The sequence below is a fragment of the Vulpes vulpes genome, chromosome 10 (genome assembly GCF_048418805.1).
Source record: "Vulpes vulpes isolate BD-2025 chromosome 10, VulVul3, whole genome shotgun sequence".
In the NCBI taxonomy this organism is placed as follows: domain Eukaryota; kingdom Metazoa; phylum Chordata; class Mammalia; order Carnivora; family Canidae; genus Vulpes; species Vulpes vulpes.
The window spans coordinates 9,387,532-9,401,095 of record NC_132789.1 but is presented as its reverse complement, the minus strand read 5'-3'; the positions used below and the strand labels follow the sequence as shown (position 1 = coordinate 9,401,095).

The 13,564-nt window shown below is 42.0% G+C and overlaps 1 protein-coding gene across 4 annotated transcripts in view; it reads right to left on the bottom strand.

Moving 5' to 3' along the window:
• ACAD10 (acyl-CoA dehydrogenase family member 10) overlaps window positions 1-13,564 on the bottom strand; it is a 41,868-nt gene that overhangs the window by 26,495 nt on the left and 1,809 nt on the right. For all 4 annotated transcript variants that reach the window (XM_072725144.1, XM_072725145.1, XM_026018898.2 and 1 more), the window contains exons 2-4: window positions 10,787-10,986; window positions 6,457-6,605; window positions 4,147-4,341 (exon numbers count right to left, since the gene is read on the bottom strand). In XM_072725144.1, the coding sequence (XP_072581245.1) occupies window positions 4,147-4,341; window positions 6,457-6,605; window positions 10,787-10,973 (531 nt within the window). In that variant the 5' untranslated portion in view covers window positions 10,974-10,986. The remainder of the gene's footprint in view (window positions 1-4,146; window positions 4,342-6,456; window positions 6,606-10,786; window positions 10,987-13,564) is intronic.

The window sequence follows — 13,564 nt, the reverse complement described above, 5'->3', positions numbered from 1 at the left end:
GGGGTCCTGGGGCTGAGCCCTGCATTGAGTGCGTGCTCTCTCTCTCTCTCTCTCAAATAAATAAATAAAAACTCTTTTTTAAAAAAAAATAGGTTGGATATGAAAATACTAGATTACTACTAGGGGGCAAGCTCAGAAAACCAGGGTTCTGGTTCAGACGCAGTGACCTTGTGCAAACAGCAAGGCCCTAATGGGCCTCCGTGTCATCATCAGTAACGTGGGAATACTAATTGTTATCTTACCTATTGTAGCAGTTGTTGAGAACTTTAAATAAAATTTGAATGAGTTCCAAAATGACAAAGCATTTTGCTCATGTTAGACTGTGGCTACACAGAAGAGCTGTAGGTTTCAGCTTTAGGAAAAGTACTTCACCATTTTTTCAAAAAGAAGACACTGTTTACTACTACAAAAGATACATGACCTTAATGTCTATATTTCAGAAGTTAAACACAAAACAGCCATCCGCAACTTAGGTAAATCCCACAGAAGGACAGATGGACACCAAAGATACTGTTTGTGCCAAAGATACTGTTCCTTTTACTCAAAGAGTTCCTTGTGTCTTGACAGCCTTGCTTCAACCAGGTATGTGATCTGGAACTAGCAGGGGGTAATGGGGGTGGGGGTGGCTGTCAAGGGTTCATGAGAACCCAGCAAAAGCTGTCCCCCTACCAAGCTACCTCTGATCCATCAACCCTTTGCAGGTCCTCACACTGTCCCCAGGGCTTAATCTCCTATAAATTGGGTCTATACTTGATACCCTCTGGTCTACCCTGAGAATAGAATTCAGTCTCTGCTCACCCCTGGGAGGACTCACATTCTCCAAGACCAAGGATAAACCTGAGGGCCCCTCCCTCCCTCTACTCTACACTGCATTATTTAGAGTTCAGTGAGAACTGCCCTTTCAGGTAAATACATGTCCTGAATATTTTGGACCTCTCTGCTTAGTCTTCCCTGTCTCTTAAACACTTGAATAAGCTAAAAAAAGACAAGCTCCTGGCACACCTGGGTGGCTCAGTAGTTGAGCATCTGCCTTTGGCTCAGGTCGTGATCCTGGGGTCTTGGGATCGAGTCCTGTACTGGGCTCCCTACAGAGAGCCTGCTTATCCCTCTGCCTGTGTCTCTGCGTCTCTGTCTCTCATGAATAAATACACAAAATCTTAAAAAAAACAAACAAAAAAACACACTCCCTATAAAGAAAATGTCAGTACTGGGTAGTAAAGAAGCTGGGTGTTTCAGACGCAGCCCAGTGTCTGTGCCGCAGGGCAGCAACACAGCTGTACTGGCTGACAGGGGAGAGGGCCACATTCTCCAGAACAGACATCTCTTGGGAGCCACTACTTTGAGAGTCACCGAGTTGAGGAACTGAAAAAAATCCTTCAGACTTAAGTTTGATAAGATCCCTGGCCTTCTCTTTCTATTCCATTTTGCAAGTTGAAAAAGTTCTGGAGATTTATTTCACAACAAGGTGAATATACTTAATGCTACTGAACTGAACACTTAAAAATGGTTATGATGGTAAATTTTATGTTATGTGGGTTTTTACAATAAAAACCAATGTAAAAAATTTTTTAATTAAAAAAATTAGATGAAAAAAATATTTTTAAAAGATTTTATTTATTTATTTAAGAGAGAGAAAGAGACCGTGAGTGGGGGGAGGGGCAAAGGAAAAGACTCTCTACTGAGTAGGAAGCCCCATGCGGGACTTGATCTCAGGAGGCTGGGATCATGACCTGAGCCAAAGACAGATGCTTAACCAAATGAGCCACCTGGGTGCCTGAAAAAAATTTTTAAGCTGAGACAGATTCCTATAATATTAGTTGTAGAGTTCAGTCTCTAATGTTGACAGAGATTACAGGATTGCTTATACTATCTTTAAGCCATCAAAACGTGTGTGTGTGTGTGTGTGTGTGTGTGTACATATGTATATAGCCTTAGAGCTTTAGAGAACAAAAACCTAAATCCTTGCTCTTGAGGAAATGTTTTTAAAACTCCGGGTCTTCTGGAGACCTAAAATATGAAAAACAACCAGAAAAGCTGCTGGAAAGCACATGCCAGAAAGCCTGTGAAGTATAAATAAACAAGTCCGTTATTTATTTTTTTTAAACAAGTCCATTTTTAAAAGAAGCTCATAAGGTCTTTTAAGTTGTAGCTTCATTTGGAGGGCTCAATGTGAGCCTGACCAACTCCATTGTCCAGATGAAGATTAGCTGTACTTAGATAGAAGGAATCTCTGAAAAATAACTGAAATATGTAGAATACTTGCCATGTACCAGGACCATGCAGGGAGCTTTGCTGTGAGATGCACAGAGCTACCCTCCAACAAAGAAATTGCTATTCCTAGATTATAGATGAGGAAACTGATGTTCAAGGCAGCAAAGATACTGCCTGTGGTCACCTGGTTTGCAAGGCACAGAGACAGTATTTTGGCTGAGGTCCCCAAGCACTTGCAGGGGAAGGGGCTTGGAAGAGGGCTGTATGTGTAATGTGGGGAATCCAACAATCAAAGCAGGTGGACAGCCAGGCCAAGCATTCAGAGGGAAGAGGACTCTATCTCTGACGGGCTTTCTAAAAGAAGGAAGAAGGATGTGGAAGGTAAAAACAACACTATGTTGGGAGGTGAATTTCCAGCATTTGTGCTTTGAATTTCTGCCTGTTGATTCTACTAGATTTTGTGTTCTAAAACAGCACTATTCAAAAAAAAAATAAAATAAAATAAAACAGCACTATTCAATAGAACCTTCTGCAGTGATGGAAATGCTGTATCTATGCTGCCCAATATAGTAGCCAGTAGCCACATGTGGTGACTGAGCACTTGAAATGTAGCCAGTATGTCCTCCCCTAGGGCAAAGACTGTGTCTGTCACATTTGACAGCATCCTTTCATGCCTCACCAGTGCCCCGCACACACTAAGTGCTCAATAAGAATATATTTTCTAACTAAAGTTTAAGCAGATCATCTGTAAATAATTCTTTTTTTTAGAAGATTTTATTTTATTTGTTTATTCATGAGAGACACACAGAGAGAAGCAGAGACACAGGCAGAGGGAGAAGCAAGCACCTGCAGGGAACCCAATGCAGGACCCAATCCTAGAATTGGGATCACAACCGCTGAGCCACCCAGGCGTCCCCATCTGTAAATAATTCATATCTATCCCAAGATAATCTATTTTCTCTTGCAGAAATGGGGAATCTTTATAGGAGTAACCTCATGGCACAGATCATCTCTTTACTCAGCATGTTCTCAGTGTTTGATAGTCTAGTCCTGGGCCATCCAATACAGTAACCACCAGCCATATGCGATTATTTACATTTAAGCTAATAAAAACGAAATAAAATTCAGTTCTTCAGTAATACCTTATCACAATTTCAAGTGCTTAACAGCCATATGTGACTAGTAGTAAGCATACTGGACATTTCCATCAGTGCAGTAAGTTTTATTAGACAGCACTAGTGTCAGGATTAATGCCACAGAAATAGAGGGTAACATCATTGGTTTTTTCTTTCTTTCTTTTTGAGGGGGGAGGAGCAAGGAGAGAGGGAGAGAGAGACATGTTAAGCAGAAGCTTCATCTCACAACGCTGAGATCATGACTCAGATTGTTACCTGAGCCAAAATCAAGAGTCGGATGCTTAGCTGACTGAGCCACCCAGGCGCCCCCCATTTCTTAAAATATGTATTTATTTAAATAATCTCTACACCCAACATAGGGCTCAAACTCATGACCCTGGGATCAAGATTCACACAACTTCCAACTTGTTGGAACTGAGCCAGCGAGGCACCCCAACAGGGTTAGTTTTTGAAGAGAAAATGTAGACAGTCCCTTTAAGATGTGAGAGCCAGCAGAAGTTTGCGTTAAAATTCAGAATGTGTCAAAGAGGCTCTACAGCTGAGGTTTCAACCAGTTATCAAACCCCATCAATGCTGGACTTTGCTGAGAGCTCAGTGACATTTTAAAAGACCTCTTTTCTTTCTTTCTTTTTTTTTTAAAGACCTCTTTTCACCTTGTTATGTCTACACTGAATTTAATCAAGTTAGTCAGAAGAAGAAAACCATTCACTAGACACCTGCTAAAAGACAGCTTTTAATCATGCATCCTGAAGCAAGGACAGAGACTCTGTTTTGATTGTTTGGATCATGTTGAGCTTACCACATCAAACTGCTTCCGGTCCAGGGGCAAAAAGCTTTTCCCGTTGGGAAGATAAAAATTATTGCTCAAGACTGCAGTCCGAAGGCCCTTTGCTCGAATTTGAGTTATGGCGTCAGTCATCACTGGGAACTGCTTTGCCACTTGCTCGCTGGTCAGCAGAGACAAAAAGGAGCCCACCGGGACGGATGTCTTCGACTGAAAAGCAGGGAGAGGAGGAGAACCAACAAAAAGTAAGAGTAGGAGGAACAGCTTACCAACAGAGAAAACTCTTACTACCTACAGTTCTCCTCTAGCCCTTGTACAGAACTTCATGGACAAGGCTGTAAACACTGACTTCCAGTGCCAGTGGTGAGTGGATGGAGCTATTTATACCAATATTCCAGTTAAGTGAATTCTTCATTTTACTCGTGGATTGGCAATCTTAAAAAGTATCAACTCCAAAAGTCTATGAAGCAGATCTAAGTTAATTCTGAATGATCCAGAAGACGTGTAAAGACTTGTCTTGCCTCAGCATCACCACTACAAACTTCCATTTCTGACCCATTTTTCGTTTTTAAATTCAACCTTATATAGGTTTTAAAAACTCTTCTCAAGTTTCAAAATCTGCAACGGCAGGCACATGGGTGGCTCAGTGGTTAAGGGTCTGCCTTTGGCTCAGGTTGTGATCCTGGAGTCCTGGGATCGAGTTCCACAACCACATCGAGTTCCCAATGCAGGGAACCTACTTCTCCCTCTGCCTATGTCTCTGCCTCTCTCTCTGTCTCTCATGAATAAATAAATAAAATCTTAAAAAAAAAATCTGCAAAGGCAAGTCTGCTGTTTTACACACACACACACACACACACACACACAAACACACACACGCTATAGAACAGCTTCACTGAAATACAATTCACATAATTCACACAATTGTACCACACGATTCACTGTTAAACTGTACAATTCAGAGATTTTTTTTTAAGATTTTACTTATTTATTCATGAGAGACACACAGAGAAAGGCAGAGACACAGGCAGGGGGCTGAAGCAGGCTCCATGCCCGGAGCCCAATGTAGGACTTGATCCTGGGACTCCAGGATCATGCCCTGGGCCAAACGCAGGCACTAAACCGCTGAACCACCCAGGGATCCCCACAATTCAGAGTTTTTTTTTTTTTCAATTCAGAGTTTTTAATATGTTCACAGAGTCGTGTGACTACCACCATTTTTATCACCCTGAAAAGAAACCCCATATATACTAGCAGTCATTTCCCATTCCACTCCCCAACTCCCCAATACTCTCAGTACCAGAAAATCAGTAATTATTTTCTGTTCCTATAGACTTCTCTATTCTGGACACTTCATATAAATGGAATCATACATTTTTTGACCGGGTTCTTTCTTTCATTTAGCACAAAGTTTTACACATATATTTGAATTTCTGGTAAAATATACATAACATTTACTATTTTAACCGCTTTAAATGTGTGGTTGGGTGGCATTAAGTAAATTCATTTTCGTGTAACCTTTAGTACCATTGAGCCACAGAACTTTATTTACTGTATTTTAAATCCTAATTTAATAAAGTTATTATGAAGTCTACACTGGAGTTAATGTAAATAAAGAACTTAGAACAGTGCATAGCACAGAGAAAGGGTTCAGTATTATTATTGCTTTACAATAAACTTTCTGATGAAAGCTATTATGCAGACAGCTCTTGTTACAGATGAACAACAGCTGATGGAGAAACTTAGTAAAGAATACTTTTACTTATTTATATATGTAGTGAAAATTGAGTACCTGGGGATGGAAGAAGTACATTAAAAACTTATAATGTATATGGGTGATGGGCATTAGGAGGAACACCTGTGATGAGCACTGGGCATTCTATGCAAGTGATGAATCACTGAATTCTATTCCTGGAACTAATATTACACTGGATATTAACTAAAATTTCAATAAAAACTTGAAAAAAAACCAACCAACCCAAAAATAAACAAAATAAAACTTATGATGGATTATCAAGTTTTTACTTCTTTTTTTTTTGTTTTTTTTTAAAGATTTTATTTATTTATTCACAAGAGAGACACACGCACACAGAGAGAGAGACAGAGACACAGGCAGAGGGAGAAGCAGGCTCCATGCAAGGACCCCGATGTGGGACTCAATCCCCCGTCTCCAGGATCACACCCTGGGCTGCAGGCGGCACTAAACCTCTGCGCCACCGGGGCTGCCCTACTTCTTTATTTGCAGTTTAATCAACTTAATGGGTGAGCACGGCATCCACACTATAGCAAAAAGAATATGTAAATTTAAGTGTGCTTATCACTCACAATTTCAGAGCAAAGTCTCCCAAATTCTTGCAAGAAATCCTCTGTTGTCATCACTCCCCTCATAAATTTGATCCAGGGTCCATTTTCGCCACCTGAGATCCAGGCCTTCTGTATAGTTCCAGGAAGGATATGGTTTTGTAGCTCCCATTCTATAGGAAGTAAAATATGCAATAAGTGAAGTATGTTGACAGATGGCTGGGCTTTGGGAAGCTCAAGAGAATTACCATACCAATCCCTGCGGCACTGCTGTGGTGCCAGGTGGATTCTGCTTGGAATTTGGAGAAATTCAGGAAATGTAAAATCTCAGCCTTAGACAGTAATACTGAGGGGACATTGCTGCTAAGCGTCAGGTCCTTACCACCTGCTTGACGTGACTCTGGACGCTGCATTATGCATTTTCTTCCCTGGTCCCTCATTAGTTGGCTTGTGTACACTCTCATTAGCTGGCTCACTCATACAGTCCTGGCATGTAGTAAGGAAATACATGCATAACAAGCCAGATTCTGACACCACTCCAAAACAAGCCCATCCTTTTGTAAACTGTAGTAATCCTCTATGGCAGTGGCGCTGGTGGTATGCTGAAACATTCACTTGGGGGACACTGTCTTTGTCGGCTAAAGAAGAAAATTTCTATCCACAAGAACCCCAGGCAGTGAATGGATCAGCATTTGTGTACACTGGGAACCTTTAGACAGGGGCTGCTTTGTCTTGTAGAAGATTGGTTTTTCTTTCTAAAATATAGCTGCTGTGGGGCAAAAATTATATATAGCAATCACAATTATTTCTAAGACATAATATGCTTTACACATTTTTTTATTTTGATAAAGTAGGGCCTTGAAAATATCTGACTATAGAAAGTATAAAAAAAGAAAGTAAAATGACAAGCAGTTTCGTTCTTCTGAAATAATCAATGTTTCTAATCTGAGATATATCTTCTGAGAATAGCAAGACTTTTTTTTTTTTTAAGAGAGAGAGAACACACACGCAGGCGAGCGGGGAGGGGCAAAGGGGAGGGAGAAAGAATCTGAAGCAGACTCAGAGCTGAGCACAAGAACCTGATGAGGGGCTCAATCCCACCACTGCAAGATCATGACCTGAGCAGAAACCAAGAGTTGGACACTTAACTGGCTGAGCGACCCAGGCATCCCAAGAATAGCAAAGACTTTTAAAGCTGAATCCAAATAATCATACTTGTTTAATTTGAGAACTAAAGTGTGTAACATTTTTTTATGGTCTCAGAATTGGCAAGCACATAAGGAAACTGGCACTTTCATATACTGCTGATGGGAGTAGAAACAAGTACAACCTCTATGGAGAGCAAAATTTTAAATGTACATCTGATGTAGTAATTCCACTTTCTAGGAACTTCTCCCACAGATAGATCTACTGAAAGTCGGCAAAGATATACAAGGGTGTGCAGAATTGCTTATAATAAAAAGAACCAGAAGGGGCGCCTAGGTGACTCAGTCAGCTGGCTAACCCTCTGCCTTGGGCTCAGGTCATGGTCCCAGGGTCCTGGGATCAAGCCCTACGTGGGGCTCCCTCCTTAGCTGGGAGTCTGCTTCTTCTTCTGCCCCTCTCCCTGCTCATGCTGTCTCTCTCACTGTCTCTCAAATAAATTTTTAAAAAAAGTAAAAATGTTTAAAAAACTAGAAACTTAAATATATGTTAATAAATGGCTTGTTAAATCAACTATGGTACATCCATATAATGGAATACCGCACAGATGTATAAACTAGACCAAGGATACACAAAATATGACCTGGAAACCAAATCTGTCTCCTGTCAGTTTTTGTAAGTCAAGCTTTATTAGAACACAGCCATACCTATTAATTTACAACCGCGTGTCACTGTTTTGTTGCCACAATAGAACTGAACAGTTGTGACAGAGATTGTACAGCTTACAAAGCCTACTTAGCCCTTTATAGAAAAAGTTTGCTAATAACTAAAACTCACCTTGGTAAAAGTTACACTGATCTGGGAACATGCTAGCCAAGGACATTCTACCCAGGAAGGAGGTCAAAGAAGTCTTCACAGAAGAGAGGTCTTAAAATTAATATGAACAACCACCACAAGATTTATTGAGTGCACAAAAGACTCCAGGCACTCTGCTGAGTAATACACTGCTTAACTTACCATCAAAAGTACCGGTAAGGAAAAAAAAAAAAGTACCAGTAGGATTTGAACAGGTAGAGGGAGCAGGGAAGGGTAGCTGCCAGCAGAGGGGAGAGAACTGGCAAAGACATAAGAGGGTAAATGTGTTTGGCAAGTTTAAAGAACATCAAGTAGTCCACACACAGTATGGCGACACAAGGTCCTGAGGGCTAATTTGCCAAGAGGTCTGAGATACCAAGCAAAAGCTTCTGGACTTAATCTAAGGGAGAAAGTACGGGCACTTAAGGATTTGAAGCAAGGGAGTGAAGGGATAAGATCTGTATTTCAGAGAGGTAATTCTGGGGGCTGTGTAGGAAGGTAGTGCAAAAAACCCAGAGTGCCATGAGACAGACAAGAGTTAGGAGGCTCATAGGGTGATGCAGGTGAGAGAATATAGGGACCACATCCTAGGCCAAGGCAGAGGGAGTGGAGTGAAGCAAATAGGTTCTTAAAATATTCTGGAGAAAGTTGAGAAACTCCTGTCCAGTGATCTTTGATTTCTCTAAAAAGAGGAGATTCAGCTGTCTGCCAAGTATGAAGGTTTGAGGCAGGGGGAGCAGGATGATTGATAGGCGGTCAGAACAGCCCTGTGGTAAAATGCCAGAGGAATATGAGCAGAGAGGCTGAGGGCCCAGATGGAACTGGGACTAAATATCTGCTCACCAAGTCAGCTTTGCTCAGCCCGCTCATGTAAGAAGGGAAACCTCGCTGAAGTGAAGCCCGGGGGCCAGAAGGGGGAGCTCTCACGCCCTTCCAACTCTTGTCAATTACCCCCAGCAGAAGACTCCTCTGGGAAAGGATCATCACAAACTGGCCTCAGCAGATGTAGGCTGAACTCACTCCCCCAGCAACTCAGCTAATTAGAAATCATCATCATGGGCAGCCCAGGTGGCTCAGCGGTTTAGCGCCGCCAGCGGCCCAGGGCCTGATCCTGAAGACCTGAGATTGAGTCCCATGTCAGGCTCTCTGCATGGAGTCTGCTTGTGTCTCTGCTTCTCTCTCTGTCTCTCATGAACAAATAAATAAAATCTAAAAAAAAAAAAAAAAAAAAAATTCATTGCCCTGAACTCTTGCCGTTTTCCCAGTGGACTTTTGTTCCAAACAAGCCCTCCCAATTTCCTCCTCTTTCTCGATAAAATAATATTCCTCTCCTTTATTGGACTAGCCTCTGGTACTGGCCATAGCTTGCCTGCCCCAAACTGCAATTCTCTTGCTATCCCCAAACAAACTCTTTTTTGCTGGTAAATAAACCATTTCATGTTTAAGGTCAATAGTAATTGTTTACTCAGGAGCAGATAAAACCTGTACTTGGGTTGGTTTAGCAATGGGAGAAATGCCCAACCAGCCACCATAGGAGGTCAGCTCTTCAGCCTTTTTCCCTTTCCTGCTGGCTGGAATGAGAACGTGATGGTAAAGGTGAAGCAGCCAAGACAGACCAACGTGATGGTAAATGTGAAGCAGCCAGACAGACCAGGTGAGACTGGAAATGAAGAGTACTCAGAGCAGAGCAATACAACAGAAACAACCTAAGTGCCCAATATCACAGAGCAACATACTAGCCCTCTACCACATCCCTGAGCTTTTGTGTGCAAAAGAAACTTTGATCTTGTTTCATTGACTGTTCTGTTAGGGTTTCTAACCCTTGAAGCCAAAATTAATCCAACTCAAGTCAGTGGAAATGAGTAAGGATAAAAGTAAACCAGGAGGGGCTGATAAAGGATCGGAGACGACAGGTTTGACCTAGTAGGACCTAAAGCATGTTTCTCAGGGAAGCAGCATGGTTCTCAGAGAAAGGTAGTTAAATTCTACTAATACCAGTAACTACAGTAACAATGGCAACTCATTATTTATTGCGAATTTACGATGACTCACTCACTGTGCTATGCAAGTGCTTCCTGTAATTATTTCACTGAACTCTCCCCAAATCCCAAAGAGGTAGGAGGTAGGTACTATTATAAGCATTAATTTAATGGTAAGAAAACAAAGACTCAGAGAAGTTGAATAATTTGCCCAAGGTACTCAGTCACAAAGTGGTGCTTGGAATTTGATTCAAGAACCAGGGTGTCAACCCACTGGGATACGCCACTGCCCAAATGTTTCTTTGTCTCTCCTTACACGTTTTATTCCCCCGACCCCGGCCCTAGTCTCTGAGAGTGAAACAGAATGAAACACTCACCTGCAGCCACTCTCCCTGGAGACGGAATGAGAACTCCACCCATGTCAAAAATCACCGCTTTGTAGGTGCCGCCTCCAGAATGTGCCCATCGCCTGGCTCGCTGATGCCTGCCCTGGATGTGTTCCAAGAAGGCTGCCCTCCAGGCCCACTGGAGACGTGAGGACTGGAAAAGCTGCCTTATGTACATTTTGAGGCCAAGACTGCATGAGAAGAAGACACAGGGCCCAGCTTGCCTTCACCGCCTGCAATCCAGACCTCCATCCTGGAGCTCAGGCATGCCAGCTGGACATCTCCACTGATCTGCAAACCCTTCAAACCACAATGGGATTCGAACCCTCCTGGACTACTCTGTTCTTGAAGCTCCTTAGCCCAGTAAAGGGCTCCACCATTCAGCTAGCTGCTCAAACTAGAAAACTGGGATTCACCCCTGACTTCTCATAGTCCACCACCTGGCCACCTCAATTCCATGTGCTCTGTGCTGTGATCTTTCCCCTAAAAATTGCCATCTACCCTGCTCCACTTACTGCCCACAGATGATCTTGCCCACATATCATTGCTACAGCTTCCTAACAGATCCCCTTGCCTCTTCTCAAACCTCATTCTTTCTCCACTCTTCAACCAGAGTAAGAGTGCTCTTTCAAAACTGCAAATTTGGCCACGTCCTAAAATCATTTAAAACTTTCAGTGGCTCCCCACTGCCCTCAAGATAAACTCTCAGTTCCTTAACCTGCTTTAAGGGGCCCTCTAAGATCTGCCCCTGACTTTCGGCAGCAACTCTCCCTCTTTTTCCACCTTAATCTGGATGATGTGGACATGCAAATCTACATGCAGCTTCCTCAAACACATGATATTCTCCTTCGGCTACCATGCTTTTGCCTGTGCTGTTTCCTTGCCCTGGGCTGCTCCCTTCCACCTGTTACCTGGCTAATTCCAAATTGTCCTTTGGTTGAAGTTTACCTATCACCTCCTTCATGAAACCTCTACCAGAAATTACAGATGAGGAATCTTTCCCATAGACTCCCAGGATGCCCAGTATTGACCTCCATCACACCTTACGGTGCCTCCATCACACCACCAGCCCTCCTACACATCACTGCAACAGGCTCCTAACTGTTCTCCATTTGCCTTTTTTCTAAACATACTTTCAAAAAGCTCAGGAAAAAAAAAACATACACACACAACACAGACATATGTATATAGACATACACCTATATATGGGTATAGAAATAAACCAAATGTGGCAAAATGTTTTTAGTTGATACAGGTGAAGGGCATACGATGAAGAGTGTACGAAAGATCATTATTGTACTATTCTTTAAATTTTTCTGTATGTCTGAAACAAAGAGCTGGGTAAAAACAAAATAAAGCAAATTCTATTTGCAGTCAGTTCTCATGAAAATCTTTACAGTTTCTGTGTGACTTCTATAATTTAAACGCTTACTAAAAATCAGGTTTGAACAAAATAGTTTGGTAAGACAGCCTGTAAATTTATGGGAGTCACTTCAATGCCACCATCAAGATTCAATAAGCCACAAAAGACTCCAAAGAAAGGGTCCTCAAGAAGTAAATCTTCAAGATGATACAATGTGTTTTTCATGTAATTGGAAATTTGCAGAATTGGGGGGGGGTGAATTTCAAAATCAAAAACTTTAAAGTTGATTTGCATTTTTTTTTTTTTACTACTGTTCCCATGCCGAGGGCAATGTTTATGGTAGAAGGAGTTTATTTATAGGCTTCTAAAAGCGTCAAAAACTTTGTGTCAGGGCTTCACAGGGATGAAAAGCGTCTCTGGGGCCTGAAGGGCTGACTTGCGTCTTCACTGAGGTTACTAATGGATGAGTGGGCAATGCTCCCATGACCAGCTTGCTTATTCCTTCCAACTAGAGATGATGGTTCTATTCTAGCCACTTCCCAGCACTTTCTTCAGACTGGCCAAACACTGATTTCTCATACCTCCAAGGCTTGGGTACCTGTCCATTGACTCTAACACCTTTCCCTGCTTCATCTGCCAGTACACTTCCACTTATTTTTACATCACAGCCTCAGCTTTATCTCCTCTGGAGAGGCTTTTTTTTTTTTTAATATAATTTTTAAGTAGGCTCCATACCAAATGTGAGGCTTGAACTCAAGAGCCTCATGTTCTACTTACTGAGCCAGCCAGGCACCCTGAGGCTTTTTTCTTTGTCCAGATAGGCTCTGGTACTACTTTTTTTTTTTTTTTTTTTTCTTAAACTCCTATTGCTTCTTCTCTATACCTTCACTAGAGCATTTGCTCCATTACACAGTAACTGTTTTCACACCTATCTGCTCCTAAAATTGTAAACTCCTTAAGGCAAGGCCTATCTTGGGGAAGGCAGGGGATAGGTTTAGTTGTTGATAGCCACAAAGAACTGTAACAAGCTCAACTTGCCCATCACTAGCTAACAATTCTAGTTCTCTGGAACTGGCATCTTCCTTCTGTATCATAGAGAATATTTGTCTTCTGGCTTTCAGAATAATGAGATTAGTATGACAATATAGACTTGCTACCTAATTTATGCTTTTATAAATAAGCGCACATAGTATGTGCTGTCACATATTAAGAAATAGTTTAGTGGGCAGCCCGGGTGGCTCAGTGGTTTAGCGCTGCCTTCAGCCCAGGGCCTGATCTGCATCAGGCTCCCTGCATGGGGCTTGCTTCTCCCTCTGCCTGTGTCTCTGCCTTTGTGTTTGTGTCTCTCATGAATAAATGAATAAAATCTTTAAAAAAAATGGTTTAGTAAAGAAGTTGCATGTTGG